The 27,026-nt window shown below is 47.2% G+C and overlaps 1 protein-coding gene across 1 annotated transcript in view; it reads right to left on the reverse strand.

The window, feature by feature from the left end:
• The window catches only part of ATP8B1 (ATPase phospholipid transporting 8B1), a 120,209-nt gene that overhangs the window by 45,800 nt on the left and 47,383 nt on the right, over nt 1-27,026 (reverse strand). The window contains exon 2 of the mRNA XM_027576119.1: nt 16,653-16,855. Coding sequence (XP_027431920.1) covers nt 16,653-16,855 — 203 coding nt within the window. The remainder of the gene's footprint in view (nt 1-16,652; nt 16,856-27,026) is intronic.

Below are 27,026 nucleotides of genomic sequence, written 5' to 3' on the forward strand. Positions count from 1 at the left end.
TTGAGAACATCCACAGCATCTCTACTGCTGGGGGGAGCATTTCTCACCTAACAGGTATCTCATGAAACCCTTCTCCCCAGTCACCTCCCTCGCCCACCGCCCGGTACTAACTCTTTCTAACCTGATTCTCCTTGGGGATGGTTTTCTCCACGCTTAGTGGAAGATGCTACCTACGGGTTTAGTAGAACAACTCCTAACTCTGTGAGATCACATCTTCTTCATTCCCAACCTAACCACCAACCACATTCCTAACATCTGTGCTTATCATCCCCTTATTTTTCTGTATAGGTTTATTAAGTAAGCACCCCCCCCCCAAGTAAGTTGTTCAGGCCAGTTTTGAGCTATATTGCTTGGATTCTTCTGTGAGTTGCTTTTCCACCATCAGCACTACAGGAGTTTCATCTATATTAGTGTGGATACCTGCTCTTCATTGCCACCGGCTTATAGTATCACGTGTATGCCACAGGTTATCAGTTCTGCTGTTGGTGAATATTCGGGGTGTTTCTAGCATCTTGCTATTACAAATTATTTTGCTAGGAACATTCTCAAATTGTCTTCTGGAACTCTCAAGAATTTTTTTCAGGTATCTATTTAGAAGCGGAGGGTCTGGGTGATGACTCTCCTGTCTTGGTTGCCCACAATTCTTACTGTACCCCTCCCCCTTCCCTTGACTGCCTCCTGAAGCGACAGGAGTCCAGTCTATATTCAGGGACACTGGGTGGAGGGGGAGAAGAGGAGAGGGAGGTGGGTGGTATGACTTCAGCTACCGTATTGGGGAACCAGTCAGGAAGGCCTGCGGCAAGGCGGCGCCATCATACTGGCTCTAAAGGGTGTGAAGTTGAGGTGGTGGTCCTCTGGCCCGAGACTAGGGTCTCAGGTCACACCATAGTGACATCACACCATCAATCCACTGTGAGGTTACCACCGGGCTGTGGGACATAGAGATTCCAGCAGCAGATGTGTTCTACTCTGAGATGGCCTGGATATTTAACCCACAAGAAAGGCAGGCTGGAACGGTCTCCAGGAAGTCTTCTCTGAGCCTGCGCCCCCACAGTAGCTTGCTCCTCTGTCTCCTTTTTAACGAGACTCCAAGATTACAGCCTCCTTGCTCCCAAAACCCAGCCCCTGGCCATCCTCTGGCGTCTCCATGGTGGTCTCCACATTCCCGGCTCCACAGCCCAAGACACAACACCCACCTCTCTACCTCACGGTGGGACCACTGTTTTGTGGTAGGGCTGGCTTTGAAGTTTCTCGGTGAAGAGCCAACCCAGTGGCTCTCTTACTTCCAGAACCTGAACTAGCAGGAGGTGGGCTCCTCCCTATTTGCGAAATGTCGCGGGGGTCCTTTGTGGTGGGGCTGCGGCTGTTGCTTCCTGGGCTGATCCAGACTCGTTTCTTTTCGTCATCCCTAGTGGCTCCACAGCTGGCTAAGGACTCCCTGGAGGCAGATTTCTGAGTTGACCTGTCATCTCCTATCTTACAGCAATTGTCAGCCATCCTGTGGTGATAGGAATTCCTCCTACCGGGTGTTTGGTCCTCCCTTCTTTCCTTCCGAGCTTCAGCTCTGGGCTTGGAGACTCCCTGGCTTCCAAGCTGTCGACTTACACAGCCTTCACTCGGCAAAACTGAAACGAGGGCCCCGCTACTGCAGGGTCAGCTGCTTTGGCAACAGGTCTGCCATCACCACAGTAGGCAGCTCTCTGGGGGCAGGCTGGGGCCTCCCCTGACATGCTGAAGGTACTCGTGGAGGATATGCTTGCAGACCTTGAATAGGAAAGGTAAAGCTCACAAGGTGAGATCTAGTTTACCTCTGGCTCAAGTCCTTTCTAACTCAATGGATCTCCTAGTGATGGAGCCCAGCACCTAATGGAAATTTCAGCTAAAGGGACCTTTAGAGATGATGCACCTGGCAGTCAGGCTACATCTACAGAGGAAAAATATTTCCACCCACCTGGTTTGCTTTACCCATCTGCTCCTGATTTCTTCTGTCCCGTGATGTGTAGCTCAATAGCTAACATTTGTTCAGTGTGCTTACTATGTATAAGGCGTCATGCCAAGGAGTCCGGTTTCTCTGTCCACTTCACTGTACGGACTGGGCCTTTGTTTGTAACCTGTGCTCCAAACCACCCTGAGAAGTGTGCCCAAGAGCCGAGGTGGGAGCGTTGCTTACGAGCATAGGGTTGACCTTTCCACCAGGAAAGGTGGAAGTCAAGTATCAGGCCATGCTTGGTGTCCTAACAGGAAGGGATAAGCATGCCACAGCTATGAAAACTCAAGACAAGGATGTCATCAATTAGGAAGGAAAGTTGAGGAAGCACCTCTTTGGCATCAGGTCCTCCAGTAACTTGGGTTTGAACATGCACACCAGATGAACTTCCTTTGTAGGACATACATGAGTGGGCCAACCCAGTTTGGATGCACCCCTCCCTCCCTGGCACACTGGCAAGGGAGGGAAATTAACAACTAACGGGACTGAACTATTTTTGGAGATGGGAATATATTAAAGAGCATTTAGAGGTAAAGAATTCTAAAATTATCGGTCTTATACAATTATCAAAGTAAAGACATACTTTTGAATATATTGCATTTCATTTTTTTAAAGGATTCATTTCTCTAGACTTTTCCCTCATAGGAAGTAGAGATAATGCAAAAGGGACAAGTGTGGACTACTGAAGAATGCAAATAATTAACCTAGTTACTTTTTAAAAAACCACAGTACCATTACTGACAATTTCTCTTGCATCATTTTGGCTGCCATTCATTTGGTAATCATAATGATTGTGCCATTACAAAAGGAACTGCACCCAGCCTCTTTCTAGTGGAAGTGCAATTTTATCAAATGGGAAAACTAAATGGAAACATAAGAGGACTCATAAGCACTGTTACAATGTGCACTGTCTGTTGCGCAATCAGAATACAATGTACGCAATCAGAACACTTCTTCCCCACTCAAATAGGAAATCTGGGGCGCCTGAGTGGCTCAGTCTTTAAGTGTCTGCCTTCGGCTCAGGTCATGATCCCAGGGTCCTGGGATCGAGTCCTACATCGGGCTCCCTGCTCGGCGGGAAGCCTGCTTCTCCCTCTCCCACTCCCCCTGCTTGTGTTCCCTCTCTCGCTGTGTCTCTGTCAAACAAATAAAATCTTAAAAAAAAAAAAATGGGAGATCTAAATAAAAGTGGGTAGAAAAGGTATTTTATAGGGTCATCTTGAATCCATTCTGTGTTATGGTAACTTGAAAACGTATGTGCTTTTAATGGTTTGCGTTAGCTTGCAGATGGCTCGCAACACACCTCCGGCTACCAGTGTCCCAGAACTTCACCGAGCTGCCGTCCTAAACCCCAGGAAGACTGAGAAGGAAAATAGACTGGATTCCTCAAGAAGCAAGAAAAGGCCAAGGGGAAGGGATAAAAATCAATCTCAGAAAAACTCGAAAGAATAAGCTGCCCAGTTAGTTAATGAGCTAGATTCCTTGGCTCCCTTGTGGCTCTTTTTCGTTTGTTTTAATTTTTTAGTTAAATTCAATTCAGTTGGGACGCCTGGGTGGCTCAGTCGGTTAAGCATCTGCCTTCGGCTCAGGTCATGATCCCAGCATCCTGGGATCAAGCCCCCAGTTGGGCTCCCTGCTCCGCAGGGAGTCTGCTTCTCTCTCTGCCCCTCCCCCTGCTCGTGCACACTCTCTCTCTCTCTCAAATAATTGAATAAAATCTTAAAAATCAATAAATAAATTCAATTTAGCTAACATATAGTGTATTATTAGTTTCAGGGGTAGAATTTAGTGATTCATCAGTTGTATATAACACCCAGTGCTCATTCCATCACGTGCCCTCCTTAATGCCCATCACCCAGTTACCCAAACCCCCCCCCCCACCTACTTCCCCTCCAGCAACTCTGTTTGCTTGAAATTTCCCTCATAATTAAGTCCCCCAGCCAGTGGTCCCTGTCTGTCCCATACTACGCCTCATCCCCAGCCCATTTTGATCTGGATGCTTCTGACAGAAAGGGTGTCTGACCTCAAGCAGGGGCAGTGAAGGGTCTACCAGAAATGCCCTTGGTCTCTTAATTTTATGCTGCGATAACTCCTTGGGGAGACTGAAGAAAGTAACCAGTATGTCTTTATCTGCAACATGCTGACCTTAACCACAGGAATTTTCTAGTTAATTTTAGAAATCTGATTGCAGGCAAATAATCAATAACCCAATTTCCAACAAGGTTCCTTGTTGGCATAATTCAGACAAATCAGAGGGCAAATAAACTATGTCTTCTCCTGATTCTCCTCTGAGTGTTGTGCCAATTGCTTGAGGAATATTTCAAGTGGAGACCATAAAAAAAAGTAAAAACAGTGCTCTGTGCTTAAATACATTTGCAAAAGACAGCATGTCGTACTGCATCCCTCTTCTGGACATTCAGTGGACCCACTGGTACATTAAAGGCTCAGAGAAGAAATTTATTTAATTGTATTTGATTCAGTCTTTTCAAAATTAATGTGACCACAGGCACATTAAAAAAAAAAATCACGGGGTGCCTGGGTGGCTCAGGTGGTTAAGCGCCTGCCTTCGGCTCAGGTCATGATCCCAGGGTCCTGGGATCGAGCCCCACGTCAGGCTCCCTGCTCAGCGGAGAGCATGCTTCTTCCTCTCCCTCTCCCTGCTGTTCTGCCTACTTGTGCTCTCTCTCTGTCAAATAAATAAATAAAATCTTTAAAAATAAATAAATAAAATTTTTAAAAAAAATCACAGAACACCTCCTAATATGGTTTGAGAAATGCTGCAGTAAAGCACATGCCTTTAGGAAGGGCAGCAAAATAGCACTTGGAAATATTTGTCTTCTTGATGAAACATTTACTAATTGCTCACTTGGAAACAGATAACTTTACTAGACATTTGGACCATAAGACTAATTTACAGAAAAAGAAGAAAGCTTGTCCCATTTTCTAGAATGAAAATACTAAGAAAAGAGAAGAAATAATAAATTTACCAGCAAAAAATGCACGTATGGCCCTTTGGTAAAAAGCTATGAAGACAGCAACTAACAACATTTGTAAAACTATCAATGCGTGTGTCCAGATATGCATGTGATATCAGCCAGCTATGGCTCAGAGTTGTCCCCAAATTTGGTAAATGTGTATTCAGTACATCTAGACATGGCTACGTGATGTTCAGAGTGCTCCCAAAGTCACCCAAACTTTTGACCGCTGACATATAGAAAGTAAGTTCCCCAGACCCCTCATCCTTACTGCTGATTCTGAATTCTTGCTTATAGACATGCCAACAACCAGACAGCTACACGGGTTGGTATGAACTACAGCAAAGCAAGAGTAAAAAGATCTAAAGTTTAACATCAAAAAGAAAAACCCAACAAACCACAGAAGAGAGAAATGGGTAAAGGACATGAATAGACATTTCATATAAAGGGAAATTCAAATGGTTCTTAAATATGTGAAAAGATACTCAAACTCATAAAAAAAAGAAGTGCAGTTCTTCTGGGAGGTACCAATTTTTAGCCTACAATGGCAAAATATTGGCAAAGAGGAAAGAATCTGATGACACACTGGATTGAAAAGAAAGTGGAGGGTCAGGCCACCTTAAGTGGTCTCTGAACAGCAACCGGACCACATCTATCAGATTTTAACACACCCATGTGCACTGGCTGATGGAGCAATCCCATGTGTAAGAATTTACCCCCCACATATATATTCATACACAGGAGAAATGACACGTCTTGGTGCAATTTGATGGAGCCCTGTTTATCGGGAAGATCAGAAACAACCCAAATGCCACCACATGCAGCTAGTTAAACAGCTACATGACAAGTCTATGCAGTCTGCAAAAAGGAATAAGGCAGCTGGGGTGCCTGGGTGGCTCTGTCGATTTAAGCATCTGATTTCAGCTCAGGTCATCTCAGTTGGGCTCCTGGGATCGAACCCTGTATCAGGCTCCCTGCTCAGCGGGAAGTCTGCTTGTCCCTCTCCCTCTGCCCTTCCCCTGCTCATGCTCTCTGTCTCTCTCAATAAAGAAAATCTTAAAAAAAAAAAAAAAGAATAAGGCAGCTTTCCATGTACTCACAGAGAAGATCTCCAAATTACACTAAGAGACAAAAGCAGGGGTGTCTACCATACTGTGCTTTCAGCTATGGAACACACAGAATTAATACACAATAGGGATGCACGCATATACACGTACTGGGACAGGTGTGTTTACGTATCTGTAGGTATACAGGGACACGGGTAAGTGTTCTTTGCATGTACAAGTGTGTATATATCTCCGGAAGGACATTTGAGAAACTGACAACATCAGTTTCTTTCCGGGGAAGGAAACCACACGGCCGAAGGACAGAGGAGACAAGTTAGGAGACTTCATCTTCACTGTTCCCTCCTATAATTAGATCTATATGCACATACTACCTTTTAAAACAATATGCTTACAATTCAATTCCTTCCCTCTACAGGTTTACATATAAAGCCAATATGTAAGTTGCTTGATTTTCTTATGGTCATTACACCATTGTATTTGCTATTTTAAAAAATATGTTTCTAAAGGCAGTGGGATGGCGGGTGGGAATAAATCAAGAGTGAACAATATAGGAAAAGATGGACGTCTACGGGGTTACGGGTTCTGATGTCCAGCCAAGCCACAGGGATTCAGGACGGCAGTGGCCTGGTCAGATTGTGATTTGCCCTGGTCACGCTCACAACAGTGAGCAGGATGTATTTGAAGGGAACAAGTCTAGAGGCAGGAGACCACTGCAGTCACTGAAGGGAGAGTGGATGTGAGCCTGAGCCAGAACTAAGGGACTGGAAATGGAGAGAAGCCAGATTCGAGAACTGTAGGACAATGGTCTGAGTGTGGGCAAGGAAGAATGAGAAATCAAAATGAAGTCAGAACGAGAAAAAGGTGACCCCAGGACGCCAGCTGGGGTGACTGGATAGACAGAGGTGCCACAGATGAGCTAGAAGACACAGAGGTGCAAGTCTCATTGGGGGAACTGAAGACACCAACTGAGCCACCCAGGTGCCCTGGGATTCATTTTAAAATACGGATCCTTGGGGCGCCTGGGTGGCTCAGTCATTAAGCAGCTTCCTTCAGCTCAGGTCATGGTCCCGGGGTCCTGCGATGGAGCCCCACCCACGTCGGGTCCTGGGATCGAGCCCCACCCACGTCGGGTCCTGGGATCGAGCCCCGCATCGGGCTTCCTCCTCAATGGGGAGTCTGCTTCTCCCTCTCCCACTCCCCCTGTTTGTGTTCCCTCTCTCGCTGTGTCTCTCTGTCAAATAAATAAACAAAAAATCTTTAAAATATGGATCCTCCCCTTGCCTCACTCTAGACCTACCCTCTCAGCATCGCCAGGGACTGAGCCCAGGCATCTAGGGAGTTTAAAATCCCCACGCAAGATTCTGTTGTGCCGGCAGGACTGAGAACCCCCGGTTAGTGCCAAGTGTCTTCCTAAGGTGACTTCTATCATCAAAAACCTACTTAAGAGACGCAGGTTTCAGACTGGCCCTCAGAAAAACAACCACTGCATAGGTCTCCATGAGCAAGAGCTTCTTGCTCGAGGTTCGGTCATAAATGACATTACTCAAAAGCAAGTTCTACAAAACAAGATAGAACAGTCTCATCATCCCCTCCCCCATTACAAATTACTCAGCCAAGAACACCCCACACACCCTTCATTTTATAAGCCGACAGTTACTGTGGTATTCATAAAGCTAAAGTGGTAGAAGGCAGCCTACAGCTTCTTCAAGACAAAAAATGAGTAGCCAGAGCGGAATTTCCACATGGGGTATGCGTTGAAAAGTCAAAATGCATCCACTTGAGTGGAAAATATAGCTCTTCGGCATGTTTCATGGATTTCCTATGATTTACGTATCTCAATGAGCCAATCTGTGTTTTGATCCCAGATAAGAATGAATTCAAAGATGCTCTAGAGGTCCACATCCTTATCTCCAGATTCTTCTGGGAGGGTACCACTTTCAACAGGTATACACCTGACCTTGTTTCGTTGACACCACACCCAATCTGAAATCGTGCTGAGCGGGAGCAACTTCCTCGACTGAACATTCCATCTTAAATAATGCCAACCACTGATCATTTCACCCCTGAACAGAATTTTGAACCATCAAATTCTGAGTTGGAGGAGAGTTTTATTTTTATTTTTTTTAAAGGTTTTTTTTTTATTTATTTGACAGAGAGAGACAGAGCAAGAGAGGGAACACAGCAGGGGGAGTGGGGGCGGGAGAAACAAGCTCTCCGAGGAGCAAGGAGCCCGACGCGGGGCTCAATCCCAGGACCCTGGGAGCATGACCTGAGCTGAAGGCAGATGCCCAACAACTAAGCCACCCAGGCGCCCCTGGAGGAGAGTTTTAAAGAAATACAGTTTGGGGGCACCTGGCTGGCTCGGTCGGTAGAGCATGTGACTACTGGATCTCAGGGTCATGAGTTCAAGTCCCACGTTGGGCCTAGAGCTCACCTTTAGAAAAGAAAGAAAGAAATGCAGTTTTATATTTTCAAGTACAGAGAGCCTTCCACCCCGGGCAAGAAGAAAGGTCTGGATGTGAAAGAACCAGCAGCTCATGGGCACACGCTTCAGAGGCGCCTAGAATCTGTTCTGTGAGTGGCTTAGCTTCCCCACATGATGTTGTTCACTATATTATTTGGTTTTAAACAAAAAACAAAAAACAAAACAAAGATAAATGATGTTGGAGCCTCTGTGTGAATCGGCTCCAATTTCAAAGCTGTAGGAGCAGAATGAGTTCTGAGAGGCAGTCGTCATGTGTCTTGGCTAACCTCAAGCACAAGCAGGTATGCAAGCCGGGCAGGGGTGCGGCCCAGAGCCCAGGTGCTGGCGGGTGGCTGTGCTGTGTGGGAGGGGGCGTGTGTGCTTGTGGAAGGGATGAGGGCCGAGGACTCACCGGAGAGACTCCTTCCCTAAAGCCACCACCTGCAGTCACCCTCTCCCTAAGAACCTGCCACTTACGTGACGCAGCAAAACCCAGAAGTCCTGCCCTCCCTGGGATGGGCGTCTGGGAGCTGAAGCTCAGTGCTGTCCATCACCTCATGGTTAAGAATGTGAAATGCTATCATTTCCCAGTAACAAGGCTGCTTCCTTCTACATCATTTCTGACCACTTCGTTATATCTTTTTAACTGCCAAGTGGCCAGCAACACAAGTGGAAGTCCCACCGATGTCCCCGACTAGTGAGGATCAAAACAACAACCCTCTCTCCTCGACCTACAAAAGGTCAACCCTCTCTCCTTGCCCCTGCATTACTCATCCCTACAAACGGCTCCGTTATCCACGGAGGCAGAAAGCACTCTCCAAAGGTGGCTGCAAGAGTATCTCCCAACCTGCAATGTGACCTTCTTACTCCTCCTCAACAAAGGGCATCTAATTTCCCTTCCCCTGAATCAGACCTAGCCTCAGTGACTCTCTCGTAACCAAGAGATGCTCAGCACCAGTGATGCTGTCTGAATTCTGCAACCAGCTTCTGCTTTGATCTTGATCTTTTGGGATGCTAGTTCTTCAGATGTGGCCCCCCTCATAGGACTCCCATTGCAGCCCAGTGCCATGCTGGCAGAAGCCCAAACTAAGCAGAGATGCTTCCATCTACAGACCCAGTTGAGCCTTTGCATTACCCAGATCAGGTGCCAGACATGAGAGAAGAAGCTTCCAGATGATTCCAGGCCCCAGTCATTCAAATCACCTCGGTTGTTCAGGTCTTCACACAGCTGAGGGCCCAGACGTCCTAGAGCAGAAGCAAATCACTCCCGCCACGTCCTGTCTGAACGCCAGACTCACAGAATCTGTGAGCACCGTGATGATGACTTTGTGCCAATAGGTTTGGAGTGGTTTTTCATAGAGCAACAGACAACTAGACTAGCCACTGGGGCGCCTAAGCCAGCAGGTATTCCTCAGGCCTCCTTTTCTCTTGACCCTCGGATCTAATGGGATTTGTGAATGTCAAATCCCTAACACTGATCATGATCTGTCACGCTTTTCTCCATCCCGGCCATCTTGGTTTAGGTCCTTACCAGTTTTTACTTGGATTATTGTCTACTTTCCTCTCCCTGCTGTGGCCAACATGGGATTTCTAAATAAATCCATGTCCCCGACATATTCATTGAGTGCCTTTTCTGGGCTTTGCATGGGATAAACATGGCCCCAAATTCTCATGAAGACAACAGTCTAGTGGGATAGAGTCACACAGTCATTCAAGGACATAATCTGAAGTGCCCTCGGGGGTATGAAGGAAAGTGCAAGGGGCTCCTACAACTGCGGGTCTGCTCCAGGCTAGGGCTGGGGCTCACAGAAGACTTCTCTATGGAAGTGACAATTCCAATGAGAGCTGAAGGGTGAGAAGGAGCCAGGCACAGGGAAGGGGCTGCTTTGGGAAGAGTGGCTGGAAAGTCTCTGGCTGGGGAGGTATGCATGAATCAGGAACTGAGGGTAGGACGGGGTGAGTGAGTAAGGCAGGCAGCTGGGAGAGGGCAACAGGGCCAGATCACATGGGCCCGAGCAGCCAAGGGAAGGAGCTGGAGTCCGATCCCAAGCGCGGTGAAATCATTCCCCCACCCCCACCCCAATGACGATTGGATTGGGAGGAGCAAGCATGGCTACAGGAGCAGCCATGCTGGGAGGAGGCCACTGCACATCTAGCCATGTTATTTTCATCCTAAAACGCTGTCATGGCTCCCTGGGGCCTTCAGGAGAAGGTCCAAACTTGGGCATGGCTGTTGACCCAGCTCATCATCTAGGCTCCAAAAATGACTCCGGTCCGGGTTCCCTGAATGCCCAGCTCCTCGGAGCCTCCCTTCCTGCTGCCTCCGCTTAGAACACCCCGCTCCTGACACCACTGGGGTTGACTTCCCTCTCACACGTACCGAGGACTCAGCTCAGGTGTCCTCGCCTCCAGGAAGCCTTCCTTGACCAGGGAAGGCCACTGAGGAGCACACCTGATTCCCTATTTACACCTGTGTTGAAGCTCTCTGATGCATTCAACCACAGATGCCCACTGAGCCTCTACAACCCCCCCCCCCCCACCAGGCACAGAGCCTGGTGCCCCGAGAGGACCCTCCTGCCTCCCATTCCCCTCTCCTAGTGAGCTGCTCCCCATCTCTCACTTGGCAGCTCAAGCATGCCTTTTACACAAGGAAGCAGGCCAGGCTCCTCTGTCCCAGCCCTCGGAGTGGAAACACAGGTCAACTCATTACAAGACCAAGTCACTGCATAAGTGGGGCTCTTTCTGCAAGCTTTCGCTTTGTCCCTGCGGTTTCACGTGGGCGTGGGTGAACTTTTCCACAAATCTGCTCTCTGTTTGGAGAGACTTATGCCTTGACCTCCTGGGGGTATGCTGAACTACCTGACACCAGGTGGAAGTCTTCACCTGAGAAACCACTGGGGCCTAGGAAAGCAGGAGGATGGGAGTGGCATGAGTGACCACAAGTCTGCAAACAAAAAGGCTGGGGAAGGCTGTGTTCATGGGAAAGGCTTATAGGATGGCAGAGGCGGGGGTGACCCTAAATCACCCCAACTTTCCTCAATATGTGGGCAAACTCATTGCCAGGAAAACGAACTGGCCTTTATCCCATCCACCTCTGCAACCATTCACCATACTTGGATTTGGGGACAGAAGGAACTATTTAAAAGAATGAGTGCACAGCTGCAGCCTGGGGGAAGGGGTCTGGGAGAATTTGAGTACCCCAAAAGGAAGTAGAGGGGTCAAGAAGAAGGTCTGATGATGGAAAGAAGAGAGGAGATGATGGGGAAGGGTAGACACTTTCAGTTTGATATGAAAGACATTAAGGGAGGAACTGGCCGGGGGGGGGGGGGGTGGGGATAACAGCTGCCATTTACTGAGCATTTACTGTGTGCCTGAAACCATCCTAAATCCTTTACATTGATTCTTTTTTTTTTTTTTTAAGATTTTACTTATTTATTTGACACAAAGAGACACAGCGAGAGAGGGAACACAAGCAGCGGGAGTGGGAGAGGAAGAAGCAGGCTTCCCGCAGATCAGGGAGCCCGACGCGGGGCTCGATCCCGGGACCCTGGGATCATGACCTGAGCTGAAGGCAGACGCTTAACGACTAAGCCACTGAGGCGCCCCTACATTGATTTTCTGATTTAATCTGTACAACTACCCAATGAAGTACGTACTGATATTGTGCCCATTTCACAGATGGGCACACTGAGGCACAGAGAGGGGCAGTCCTTTCCTCAAGGTCACACAGCTGGAAAGTGGTGAAGCCAGGGCTTAAGCCCACAGTCTGCACCCAGCGTCCTCCCTCTTCCCCACCACGCACCTTGCCTCTCAGAGTGATGCAGAGGTACGGCAGGTGAGCAGGTTAAAGGGAGTCAGCTTGCCAAAGGAAGGCCTGTAGAGAGAGAATGGAGTATGAAGGGGGATGTGAACATTCTTCCGAAGGAAGGAGAAACGGGAAGAGGATGTTACCACCTTCCAAGGAGCTCAGCACTCCCAAAGGAGAGGCTGTCACAAAGGTGAAAAAGGTTGGATATCACAAAAGTTGGAATATGATGGCTGACAAAAAAGCTCGCTGGCCTTGGCACTGGGGTTCTTGGTGGGGTAGCCCGTGGAGGGAAAGAACCCAGGGGAATGGGAGGATGTGGTGCTAGAGAAAAGGGTTTCCAGAAGCTTGGCCATGAGAACAGGAGACAGGCCACCAGCCCAAGGCAGAAGGCAGGATTCCGGCAAGAACGTGCCGCAGGACAGGGAAGCTGCGAGTACACGCGTAAGCCAGCAGAGCGGGCAGATGGGAGAGGTGATCAATGAGGCAGTGCGGCCAAGGAGGCAGGAGACAGTCCGAGACAGCTTTCACCTTCACCCCCACGCTTGGAAGAGCCAATGTGCATTAATCCAGGAGCCCCTCCCGAGCCCTTATGCATTCCCAAGGACTTCATCTGGAAGCTGGTTCCTGACTGGCCCAGAATTACCCAAGGAGTTGACCTAGGGGACACCAAGATGGTGGGATGGGAAAAAAAAAAAAATTTAAAAACCCCACAGCATTCTAGAGTCAAGGAATTTTAGGAATCTGTGGCTGAATAAAATTAAACTGGCTTCTTTAATGCCTCAACTTCTTGGATCCTTTTAAGCTAATGGACAAACTTAAACTCCAAGAAGAGGTTCAAGAATTCTGAGTTTCTGGTCTCAGGAGCCACGAATCTCTTTGTGTCCTAGAGCATCTGGCAAACGTCATGTTTCCCAGATCGTACCCTGGGAAATGCTGTTCCGTGTCTCAGGGAACGAGGGTCCATTCCATAGCGTGGGAGACATTCCCATTTGTTTCTGCCCGTCCTTGCTCAAAGTCAACTGAGGGTAAAATTACTCCAGTAAAACCTGTGGGTTTCCCCCTCCTCTGTGGCACATTCTAACAGCATATTTACCCTTGTTCTGGAGGCTCACAGCACATAACCAAGGTCCTTCAACGGAAATGCACTCAGAATGGGTCTCTCAAAACACTTGCTGAACTCAGTCGGGCTAGGGCATCTTTAAGAAACCAACTTTCTGGGGCGCCTGGCTGGCTCAGTCAGTTAAGCGTCTGCCTTCAGCTCAGGTCATGGTCCCAGGGTCCCGGGATCGAGCCCTGCATCAGGCTCCCAGCTCAGAGGGAAGCTGCTTCTCCCTCTGCCCCTCACCCCACTCATGCTCTCACTCAAATAAATGAGTAAAAATCTTTTTTTAAAAAAATAAATGAAAAAAACAACTTTCTGCACTCAGACGATACTGTTAAAGGACTGAATGTGGTTCGTGCACTTTTAGGCACTGCTCTGCTGGGATGGGCACTGGCCTCTGGCGTTCCTCAGCCCCACAGGACTTCACAGAGTGACTCGTGCTCTGGTTTCTAAAGAACTGATTTCTTTTTTTTTTTTAAGATCTTATTTTTTATTTATTTGACAGAGACAGACACAGAGAGAGCACAAGCAGGGGAGCAGGCAGAGGGAGAGGGAGAAGCAGGCTCTCTGCTGAGCAGGGAGCCCGATGCGGGGCTCCATCCCAGGACCCCGGGATCACGACCTGAGCCGAAGGCAGACGCTTAACCGACTGAGCCACCCAGGCGCCCCAGAACTGATCTCTTTGAAGAAAACGGTCCTTCATATAAAATGTCATGACAGAGGAATGGTTAAATTGAAAAAAGTCAGAATGACACGACCTTAATTGGGAAAATGACCAAGTGAGAATATGAAAAAAAAAATTAAGAAGGGAGGAGGGGGGGAGAGGAGGAAAAAGGGGGGGACGGGGGAGGAGAGGAAGCCAATCTGTTGTGGGGCGTGCAGGGCAGAAATGCGAATGTAGGGAGAGAGGTTCTAGCACTTACTGAACGTCCTCTGTGTGTTTGGAAGGGCAGATAGAGGTGTTAGGATAAGGGTATTTCTAAAAGTCACAAGCAAGGTCATTTGACAGGAATTTTAAGACATGAGAACCACCAGGGGCACCTGTCTGGCTCAGTTGGTAGAGCATGCGACTCTTGATCTTGGGGTTGTGTGTTTGAGCCTCACACTGGGTGTAGGTGTAGAGATTACTTAAAAATAAAATCTTGAAGGAAAAAAAAGGTGGGGTGGTGGTGTCTGGGTGGCTCAGTCGGTTCAGCGTCTGCCGTAGGCTCAGGTCATGATCCCGGGGTCCTGGGATCGAGCCCCGTGTCAGGCTCCCTGCTCAGTGGGGAGTCTGCTTCTCCTTCTCCCTCTGCCTCTATCCCTCCCCCTCCTCATGCTCTCGCTCTCAAATAAAGAATCTTTAAAAAGAAAGAAAGAAAGAAAGAACGAACGAACGAACCACCAGGTTCCCCTAAAAATATAAGCCACCATTGGAAAAGACTATGAAGAGCCAAGATCAAGTCTGCGCTCCCCTGAGGCCTGTATTCCAACAGTAGAAATCTATAAGGAAGATGACCTGCAAATGGAATGATCAGGAAATGGCCCTGAGCACCAGGACATGAAGGCGGAGTTGGAAAAAAACCAGAGGTGAGAGTTTCCACCCACCACGCGCTTCCCTGACATTTCTGCATGCACCCAACCCTGGTCCTTTGTTGCGTCCTGGATCACACATCTGATAGCGTGGCACCAAGCACCAACAGCAAAGTTCACCCTGAACCTCACTGAGCCAGTTCTCTGCCAACTCATCAGATAGCCACATATGATAGCAAATCGGAGACTGTGCTAGGAAACGGAGAGGTTCAGTGGGGGAAGGAATGAGGAAGAAACGTGGTATTCAGGACTGGGGCAGTCAGCTAGAACTCCTTTGCTAACTCGTCAGGCTACTTTGGCTTGATCCCCCTTCGAACACCGTCCAGCCTGGACCTGTTATGACAGAGGCCACATTCCCGTCTAGATTAGCAGTGTTTCCATTTTTATTTAGCCCAAGTTTACATGATTTTAGTACCTTCTGCTTCGAGGCAGAAAGCACTTAAGCTTACCTCTCAACAGCTTGGAATTGCAGCCAGAAATCCACAGTAAGTTCTGACCATTCTAATTGTTTGCTATGGAAAACCAAGGACGGCAAACAGTCTATAATGGGTCCGTGGCCTGCCGGGTTTCAGAGCCCGTTGTGGGTGGAGGCCCATTTGGACACGTGCTCTCTCCCATGGAGAACCTCCCCACATGGCGGCGGGGAGAAAGGCGGCCTCTGGCCAGAGCAGGCATTTCATGCCCTGTTGCTCTTCCTACAGGTGAAAAGTTTGAAAACCCCACATGGACCAGGGAGCAGAACCCAGCAGGAAAGATGAGGGGAGCTGGGAGCAACACAAGGGAAGCGGGCTTCGGTGGGGGGGGGGGGACTTGGAGGACAGATGGGTTAGTGATGGAGACTTTGGGGAAGCCAGATAGAATCAGAGGTTATTCTGAGGCTGTGGAGACAACATGCCCAGAGTCAGAAACCTTAACTTAGCGGAAACTTCTGTAAATGAGAAACAGAAGCTATTTAGCTGGAATTCGAGGAACCATGAAAGAAATATTTTCCATCTGAAATCTGGAGCAAATCTGGGGCCCAAGGAGGAAAGGATTGGCTACAGGAAAAGATCACATTCGCTTACCAGGGTGGGAGAAGCAGCGGAAAATGAAATAGAAAAGCTGCAGGGGAAAAAGCCTCATCATAAAAGTAAGCTACACTCTGTCGGGCTAAGTGACGGACTGTCTAGGGCTATTTTTAAGAACTCCCGGGAGAGTTGAGTAGGTGTGACAGAGAGCGCGCCGCACACAGAGCCTAAGTTACTGTCCGGCCCTGGCCCCTGGTCAGAGAGCCTCGGGGCTGCCCGGATTCTGCTATTTGCTGCATGTATGACAGGCCCCTGACAGCCAACAGAGCCCGCACCATCTCACGGTCACAAATGACTGAGCAAAAGGTATGGTAGTGCCAAGCTTCCTGGGTGCAGGAACAAGCGAATTCTTCCATATGCAACTCCCTTCTAAAAGTCAACGCAAACCAACGCTTGCCATATCCCAGGCAGACCTGGTCAGGTAGGTCGAGGAGCCCTGCATGCTGAGGACGCCGTGTGCTTGTCCGAGCCCAGCGACTGTTCTCCCGGCTGTATCCTCAGAGAGGGGAGACACCCCCTGGACCACCTACCACAGGCCGGCCGGCCTTTGCACCTGTCGCCGCTGCCCCGCGGGGGCTGACACGGACAGGTCCAGTCCCAGGGAGGTTACCTTTTCGGAGGGTCTCCCGGGTTTCCTCAGCTTCTCTGTTGACCCGGTTCTGTTCTGGTTCGACCGCAGGCCCCTGGTCGTCAAGCTCATCTTCCGTTTCATCATCACTGTAGGGAACCACTTCATCATTAGGCTGAGAATCCTCCTCAAAGGTCGTTTCTGAGTCTCTTTCTGAATTCATGCTACTGGCAAACTGGAACCACCTGGTTTAGAAGAAAGAAAAACCAGCGTGACTTATGATCTGTGCCCAGTGTTTGGCTGAATTCTGCCTTCATCCTGTTACGGTGCCCTTTTAACAGAACACTATCTCACTCACAAACAAGGATGTCTGAAGAGCGACCCACAAGTTCAAATTATCGTGCAACTAAGAACAAAACCATTCAGGGGCGCCTGGGTGGCTCAGTCGTTAAGTGTCTGCCTTCGGCTCAGGTCATGATCCCAGGGTCCTGGGATCGAGCCCCGCATCAGGCTCTCTGCTCAGCGGGAAGCCTGCTTCTTCCTCTCCCACTCCCCCTGTTTGTGTTCCCTCTCTCCTGTCTCTCTCTCTCTCTCTCTCTCTCTCTCTCTCTCTCTCTCTCTCTGTCAAATAAATAAATAAATAATCTTAAAAAAAAAAAAAAAGAAAACCATTCATTAGTGATTAAATGTTTTGGTGAGAATTAACAACAGCAAAAATGTAGCTGCAAACTCTTTTTCTTAGAGCACACACAAACTTTAAGGTAGTATTTCAAATTGGCGGTCTCTACCCAGCAAAATAAAGTGAATCCATAACCAACCTTACAATAAAATGAAACAGCTGAACAAAATATCAGAGTACAGCATGTGTCGCAAGACTTAGTACTGTTTGCTGAAACCCCTTGACAAAACCAACACATAGACACATTTGTTTGCACTGTGGATCTTAATGCAATTGCATCTCTCACTGCGGGTTGCTGGCAACATTTGGGAAACCCTGCTGTAGGATACCGGGTTTCTGCTAAGGCTGATATTCTGAGACTTTACTCTGTGATACATTTTAAATACAAGCTTAGGCCCTCACACTTTACTAAGAACTTCCTAGGAGCACTCCCTCACCTCCCTTCCCAACTACCCCCACCCACACCCTGTCTGTCGACTTTGGGTTTGTGTGCACACCGCTGTTTAAAGTGACTGCAGAAGGGACGAGCACAACCTCAGTTACAGTAGGAAAATATTTACACAAAGGCCACGGGTTGCATGAAGACAGACATACAGCCTGGCATTATTTACAAAAACATCACACTGCCCTGTACTTGACATTGTTAATAATAGCAGCTCAAGGGCACCTGGGTGGCTCAGATGGTTAAGTGTCTGCCTTCCGCTCAGGTCATGATCCCAGACTCCTGGGATTGGGTCCTGCATCGGGCTCCCTGCTCCTTGGGAGCCTGCTTCTCCCTCTGCCTCTCTGTCTCTCATGAATAAATAAATAAAATCTTTAAAAAAAATTAATAATAATAGCAGCTCAAATTTACTTAGTGGTAACTGCACCCCAGGCCCTGCACAAAATGCTTTAGAGGCATTGGCTCCTCGAAATTTCCCACACCACCCTGTTGAAGGTTTTATTGTCATTCCTACTCTAAAGAAGAAAACCAAAACTCCTTGAATAACTTGCACAGTAATTTTCCAGCAAAGGGGCATCTGGCGCGTTGAATCAGTAGAGCATGCAACTCTTGATCTCGGGGTCATGAGTTCAAGGTTGGGTGTCTAGCTTACTTTAAAAAAAAATTGCAGCAAAAACAATTGCTTTCCTAGGAGAGACCTTCTATCTTCTACTTTTATGTTACAGTTTCTTATATGTTTTAGTCAAGTCTTAGTTGCCTTGAGTGGAACCACTTGGCTGATTGCATGCTTTGCATCAAACCTAGCATCTTAGACATCTAAGTTTGTATAGCCATAGCGGAACATGTAGGAAATGTGTAAATATTTATAGGAGGGTTTTTCCAGCATCATTTAAAACAGTAAATCCCAGAAGCAACCTGGGTATCCAATGACTGGTAACTGTGTAGATAAATTGTGATATCCTCCTAATATGGGCGAGTGCACAATTTAGAACATGATCAGAAGACTTTTTTAAAATATTTATTTATTAGAGAGAGAGATTGCATGCGAGCAGGAGGGGCAGAGGGAGAGGGAAAGAGTATCTCAAGCATACTCTGCGCTGATGGCAGAAGCGAACACAGGGCTCAATCACACAACCCTGAGATCATGACCTGAGCGGAAACCAGCTTAACCAACTGCGCCACTGAGGCGCGCCAATCAGAAGAGTTTTTAATGACATTGCAAAAGTCCAAACATGTTGAGTTAAAAGGTGGGTTAACAGTCCATATGTACAAAATAGTCCCGGTTATTCAGTCATTTATTCATTTTCCAAAATGTAAACAATTGCCATGCATCATTTAAGTGAAATGATGCATGCAGAGTGCTCGATTCAGTATTTAGCCTCCAGTAAATACTCAGTACAGTCCTTACAGAGCAGTAAGTATGCAAATGTGAAGTCATTGTTACTGACGATTTCCCTGTAATTAAGAAAAATGTTATTTATAATAACAAATGGAACGGTGTGGGGATTTATCCCTTTTAGGCTTTTCCATCTCCTGAAATCTCTTCTAAAATGTACCTGCCCCTCACCAGGAGGTAAAATACTAGACTAGTATATGACTACACTTAAGCATATGCATATTCCATTTTAAAACCTTTTTTTTTTTTTTAAAGATTTATTTATTTATTTATTTGACAGAGAGACACACAGTGAGAGAGGGAACACAAGCAGGGGGAGTGGGGGAGGGAGAAGCAGGCTTCCCGCTGAGCAGGGAGCCCAGTGCGGGGGCTTGATCCCAGGACCCTGGGATCATGACCTGAGCCAAAGGCAGGCGCTTAACGACTGAGCCACCCAGGCGCCCCTGTTTTAAAACCTTTTAATTGCAGAGTAGAACATTTTCCTGCTTTCCCAATTTTCTGTGGGCTAGTAAATAACTATTTCTTCGGGTTTTATATATGTTTCATAGGCGTTATTTGTGGTTTTGTAATATACTGCCACCCATGCTTTAGTGATATTTAAATTTAATGCACTCTCTTTAAAATTCCCAAACCCTTAAAGGCAAAACTTGCACCAGCAATCTTTCAGAACAAAAGTAATGAAAGTGGTTACCATTTACTGAGCACATGCAATGTGTCAAGCAGGACCACCCTGTGAGATAGATAATATTCTCTCATCTTACAGATAAGGGCACTGAGGCTCAGCTGCTAAGTGGCAGGAGTTAGGACCTAAATCTCTCTGTCATAGGGACATATACAACATTAACAAGTCCGAAAGCACCACATAGAAAGATTTTTTCATTACAGTACATAACATAAAATGAGCCACTTTAACCATTTTTGGGTGTCCACGTCGGGAGCATTAAGTGATCAGTAAGAGATCATTTCCTCATCATGATTATTGCCAAGTGTCTCCATGCTCATTTCCCACATTAAGAATGGATCCAGTCCTTCAAGGCCGAGGGAGGAGCAGACTGAGAGGAATGGCTTTGGCAACCATGAGGATGTGATCCAGAGTAAGCAAGGCATTGCATAACCAGCCAGCTCAGCACAGGAACATCCAGCCTGGGCCAGACTGTGTGGGCCACTTGGAAAGCGGAGCTCTGAGCTGAGCGGAAGTTTTCTGCAGAGAGAGAGAGACAGAGAGAGAGAGAGAGAGAGAGAGAGAGAGAGAGAGTGTGTGTGTGTGTGTGTGTGTGTGTGTAATGCAGGCATATGGGAATCATTTAGTTCATCATCTTAGCACTACCAAAGAAAAATTAGGAAGAAATCCTTTCTTTGAAGGCCCGAGTGACATAAGCAGCTTTCTGGGTCGAAACCATGACACCTGTGAGGCAAGCACTATGTGGACTATGGATTTGGAAGCGTTGTCCTGTCTCTCACCACCCCTGTAGCACATTGCGGCCATGTGTGCGCTTCCTCCACCTTCACTAAGCACCTGCTCAGTGCAGACCACACCAGGCACCGGAAACAGACCCCCTGGAGACACCCTGGGTATTTAGGGGTACAGGTGAGTAAATCAGCCATGAGAGCCACGAGACACAGCAAGGCCGATCATTCCTCCTGAAACACACACCTCCAATCCATCCCCTCGTCTCCCACCCTGTGGCCGCTACCCTACTTCAGACCACCATCATGTCTCTCCAGCAATGCTACAGGTGGACATTAACTGGACTTCCCGCGATCAGCTTCCACACGGCCCCCAGAGTCATGCCACTCTCTCGCTTAGACCCTTCCTAGGTGTTCTGGACAGAGTGGTGCCACCTTAAAAAAAAAAAAAAAAAAAAAAATCACAGGTTGAAGCCCCAACCCCCAGTGTGACTGTGTGTGGAGATAGGGCCTTTCAGGAGGTCATTAAGGCTAAGTAATTTTGTAAGGGCGGGACCCTATTCTGACAGGTCTGGTGTCCTTATAAGACGAAAAGAAACATCAGAGAGCTCTCTTTCCACGCGTGCACAGAGGAAAGGCCACACCAAGATGGCGGCCATCTACAAGCCAAGAAGAGAGGCCTCACCAGAAACCAACCCGGATGGCACCTCAATCTTGGACCTCCGGCTTTTGGAAATGTGAGAAAATAAATGTCTGTGGTTAAAGCCACCCAGCCTGTGGTATTTTGCTATGGCAGTCCAAGCAGACTGTGGCCTCCCACTCTAAACTAAATGCACACTTTCCCCCAAGTCTGAGAGTTCTGCACACTTCTACTACTTCCTTCTTGCTCACTAATCCTCAGCCCCATGGCCTTGCTTTCCACTTAAGCCAGTGAAGCCTTTCCTGCCTCAGGCCCTTTGGACATGCTCTTCCTACAGCCTGAAATGCTCCTCTCCCAGTTCTCTGCATGGCTACTATTTCTCATTCTTTAGATCTCAACTTCAATATCCACTTCCACGGATGGTGTTGAACAGGTATCTGCCCTCTTCTTCCTGCTACCACTAACCTCCCCAACACTTACCTCTCTCTTTTCTTCCTGGTACTTACCACAATTTTTAAATGTATTTTCACTTTTACTTATCTGTCACCTGCCTCTCCCACTAGACCCCGAGCTGTACAAGAACAGAGTCCCATCTGTGAATACTCAGTGCCTACTGTCTACTTGCCACACAAAGATCTGGAGAAAAAACAAATGAACTTTCAATAGAGCATGCTCAAAGATATCTTTGCCATCTCCCCATAGTTCCTACCTACCACACAGTAAAAGACTTCAAGTAGTCAGTGGATGAAGGAAGAAACCTTGACAGCAATGATAAGAAGTTGTACACATTGAAGATTCTTTAGGAGTCTCACTATTCAAGGCTATCCAAAACTTAGTGCCTAAGATTTTACTTGCAAAATTAAACCAGCCTGTGGTAAGGTACTGAAGGCATCGAAGGTGAGCCCTGATCTTTCTTGTTCATCACTATCACCCCAGCACCTGGCAAGGGTCTACCCCAGAGGAGGCACTTCTGCCTCTGTCCTCAGGGGGCTTATAGTCCACACGGGAGTTGGCAAGTGACAGCCTCCAGGCCAGGCTCAGTTGACCACCTGTTTTCGTAAATCAAGTTTTATTAGAACCCATCCTTGTTCATTCCTTTATGTACTATCTAGGCTGCTTTTACATCAGAGCAGAGCTGAATGGTTACGATGGACGCCATATGGCCTCAGAGTCTAAAATATTTACTATCTGGCTCTTTGCAGAAAAATTCTATTGACCCCTGGACTAAAACAAAAGATAATAGTTAGAGATGGCAGCAATATGCGGTCAATATCAAAGGCCCACAACCAGAGAAAACCAGGACTGACCTGGGTCAATCAGGCCTGCTTTGGGAATATGGAATAAATGACCAGGTGTGGTGGTGGGAAAAATGTCACCAATACAGTTGCCCTATTGGTTGGGAATGGTAGCGTCTCAGTTGCCGCAAGCTGTGAAACTGAAGAGGACACACACTTGGCCACGCCTGGGGGACAACACATGATCATCTCCCTCAGCACGTGAGGCACGGTGAGCATGCAGCTAACAAAGCCACCCCCGCTATAGGATGGTACTTCCTCATTAACCCAGGAGCTCATCATCATGGCGTCCAAAGTCAACGTGACCAGATGTTAGAGCAAGTAGGCAAAGGATGCGTCAGATTTCTTCTTGATTCATCAAGGACTTAGCATTCAAGGACTTTTCTGGTCACATGATCTTCAGAAAATATTCTTACCCAGCTCCTGCTTGAGCTGAGAAGCAGCACGGTTTATCTGAAAGAATATGGGCCTGGATTCAAATCCCAGCGCTACTATTCACAAATTTATAACTTGGGTAGGTTACTTAACATTTTGGAAGCTTATTTCTCCCATCTGTTAAAACAAGAGAGAAAGGGGTAGGGGGCTAGTGACCCTTCAAATACTGTGAGGATTTGTTTAGATACCTCATGGTTGTAAAGGCCCCTAGTGACAGCCCACAGAGAGTAGATATAAGGTACGATGTGCTGGTTTCCATTGGGTTCTTTTCAGAGTCCTTAAGAGACAGGAATTTGCAAAACACAGACTTCTGTGTCTATACCCAGACTATACCCACCAAGTGGACAACTTCTCAGCCCCTTCCCCCCCTCCACCTGCTCCTGCCCAAGGAAAGGGCCTTGACACCCATACAGCTCAGAGCCTGTAGGCCTAAGGGAGATCCTGTTACTCCCTTACCTGAGTTTAAAGTTCAGAATAGTGTGTGGGTCGTCTCCTACCTTACCATCTCCATGAGAGCACCACCCCCGGATGGGCTCTGCCTCCCAGAAACAGTCCTCCTCTCTCCCTGTTCTGTCCCTGACCAGACAGCTGTCTGGTTAGCAGACTCCAGACTTCTCTGCAGGCCAGCCTAAAAAAAGGGTTCTGGGTAGAGGGGGCGGGGAAGAGTAGGCACCAAGAGGCATCATTTGTACCAGAGCTGGATTTGGGTCTTTTCCAGCTCTTAATAAAGCGGTGCTTCATTTTCCATCCTGCCTTCCACAGTTAAGCCCTGTTGGTCAGAAACCACCCCCCCAGACAAAAGGGGTAAAGGATGGTTTCCAAACATGAACCCTAACACCCATCATTTGTCACCTTTATATACTTGGCTACCAACTACCTGCGAAGTGAATGAATGAATGATATCCCTCTTCCTTTGTAGGCGAGGCACTGAAGGAGAGAGAAAAAGGGAACCCAGGCAAAAAGAATTATCTTTCTGCCTGTGCGATAAAAGCCTGAAGTCAGTAATAACGAAAGCACAAACTTTTGCTGCTATCGCAAGGTTTCTAGATTTCAGTGAAGGAAAAGCAGGGACAAAAAGCTGAGTTTTGTCATGGCTAGGGTAGGATCTGTGTGCACACCCAAAGGGCACTAAGAGGTTGGAGAAGGCCAAGAGTCCCCAGTCAATAACAGCTTTGTTGTAGGACTTGATTCGTGTCCAGCTTAGAAAGGATGATTCACAAAATTCATTTTTGTTCATTCTACATCATCTGTTTTTATGGCTCTTAAAGCCCTCAACAGGAAAGGGTATTTCTAACATGTGTTTTTCCTCATTTCCTTTGCCTATTATTATTATTATTATTATAGATAATGCAAAGTAACATAACATGATATAATAATGTGTGCATTAGGTTTCTATGTGTCCTATACTATGTGTTTTTATATTATATGTTCTGTGCTAAATATAATAAACTACAAGTCTGGCAGGCAGCATCCACAACGCCTCCAATGATGTTACCACCTGCTATTCCTGCTCTTGTGTAACCCCTTCCCCATGCGAGTGGGCTAGACATAGACTTTGCTTTTAACCAACCTAATATGACACAGGCAACGGGGTGTTTTATCCGTGATTAGGTAACAGGAGACTGGCTTCCTTCCAGCCAGCCAGCTCTCTCCCCTTCCTGGCTTTAATGGAGCAGATGTCCTATGGAGAGGCTCAAATGGCAAGAAACTCAGTGGCTGTCCGGCCAATAGCCAACAAGGAACTGGGGTCTTCAGACCAACAACCCTCAAGGAAATCAATTTTGGGTATGCACAGCATGGTGACCAGAGCTACCAATACACACTGTATATTTGAAAGTTACTCAGAGAGTAGATCTTAAAAGTTATCACAAGGGAAAAAACTGTAAGTATGTGAAGGTGATGAATGTTAACTAAGCTTACAGTGGTGATCATTTTACAATATATACATATATCAAATCATTATGTTGTACACCTTAAGCTAATACAATATGACAATTATATCTCAATTCAACTGCAAAAAAAAATTTTTTTTAAGGTGAAGGGAAAGGAAATAAATTTTGCCAACAACTACATGAACTTGGAAGTGGATCATCCTTCCTCAATCCAGCCTTCCGATGAGACCCCAGCCTGGGCTGATGCTTTCATTGCAGCCTTCTGAAAGACCCAAGAACAGAGGACACCGTCAAGTGGTGCTGGATTCTTCATCCATAAAAACTGGGAACTAACAAACATGTGTTGCTTTACGCTGCTACGTTTTGGAGCAATTTGTAACGACAGAGAACTCACACACAAATCATTAATCACAAATAATAAGGATTCTGTGGGAAGATTATTTCCAAGTTATTCTGAAAAAGAGCCCAATCTCAGAGGCAGCAGAAATCTTCTCTGTAATCCCAGCGAGTCCAGACACCTGTCACACCCCGCTTGGAATCTGCCCAATACTCTGCAGAGTAAAATCTGACAAGCTTGATGACAGTTGTAATTAGATAATCTCATGAAGCAATAGTAACAAGACATATCTAAGATCTAGATTAAATTTAAACTTTATACAGTTATCGAAACATGACTCTACTGTCCCCAGGACAAACAGGGTTTCAGTTTTTATTTCCTCTTAAACTGAAACCTAGAAAGCCTAGAAGCCTGGGATAACTCCCATAAAACTAAGGGACCACTGATGTCGCCATTGTGGGGACAATGAGCCAAGACCTTTCCTCAGGATAGAAAGGGCTCCTCTGGGTCCACAGCTTCATCCTGTGCTCCTCTGAAAGTCCACCGTGGAGCCCTGTGCCACAAAGGAAGCTGTCAACCATGTCGTACTGCACAACTCTGCTGGCCACCATTGAAAAGGTGCAGGGAAAGCTCAGAACTCTGACTTCTCAGGGAAGGGCAGTTTTCTCATTTTCCTGGTGAAACGTAAAGGATTTCTCGGTGATATTGTCCCAACTGTCATGAGCTCACCAACATCCTCTAGCAAGGATGAGGCATCCCCTTACAGATCACTAAGTATCTTTCACACTTCCTGTCTCTCACAATCGTCATGGACTCATTCTGCGATGTGTGGCCAGGCACTATGGTTGCCATTTTACCAAAAAGAAAAGAGAGGTGGCTGAAGCCCCAAGTTGTTCAGCTCGGTAATGTCAGATTGGATTCAAGCCCTCTGACCACACAGCCAAGTCTGTGCTACACAGATTGTGTGGTATACTTCACACATGTGGATTCAGACTGGAATTCAAGTTCTGTCCCAGAAGCACCTGAGCCTGCTCCCCTATTACCAGTACCCACTGCTTTCTCCTGCCACATACCAACTTAAGAGCATCATCAGTCACAAGAAAAACCTAAAGCAAAAGAAATGGAGAAACCGACAAGAAAAATAAAGCAAACTTCGTGATCTACAGACAGATCTATCCTACACCAACGAATGGGGAAACTTTAAATGCTCCCCAGTTTGTATCACATAGGAGTGCATTTAAATCAACAATTATTTCCTCGGTGTTTTGAGCTGGGAACCGAAGAGTCACAGAGGAGAGTGAGCACTCAGAGTGGATGGGGAGAGATTTTCAGGAACGAGGAAGAGATGGAGTGAAGACTGAGCAGCAGGCAAGCATGAGGCATCCACCCACCTGAAAGATTTAGGGGTGCAGAAGAGAAGCTGGGGAAGGGCTGGTTGGAGTCCACTGCCTGGGTCTATGAAGGCTTGGCCAGGCTCTCTTCCAAGAAGTGGAAGGAACCACTTAAAGGTGTCTGCAAGGAGAGGAACATGATCTGCATGGTGCTTCAGGAAGATTAATCTGATAGAGGAGGGAGTGTGGGTGGCCCAGAAGGTGAGAGCCAGACAGGGAGACCGGCCAGAGGTCATGCTGGTCACCAAGCATCGCCGTCATGCTTTTGTCATCTGTAAAACCAAGCAGTTCAGGTCCTATTACCTCTGCAGCCACATTCAGAAACAACACTCCCTGTGTGAACATAACTGAAGCAAGGAAGAATACAGGCCTGAATCAGGGTGGTGGCAACTAGAAAAAATGTGTTTAAAATTAAGACCGGGCGGGGCTGCCATTCTTTCGTCTGGAAAACTAAGGAAAAAAGTAAACAAAAGACTAGAACTGGTTCCCATAGGATAATAAA

This window comes from Zalophus californianus, chromosome 14 (genome assembly GCF_009762305.2).
Source record: "Zalophus californianus isolate mZalCal1 chromosome 14, mZalCal1.pri.v2, whole genome shotgun sequence".
In the NCBI taxonomy this organism is placed as follows: Eukaryota; Metazoa; Chordata; class Mammalia; order Carnivora; family Otariidae; genus Zalophus; species Zalophus californianus.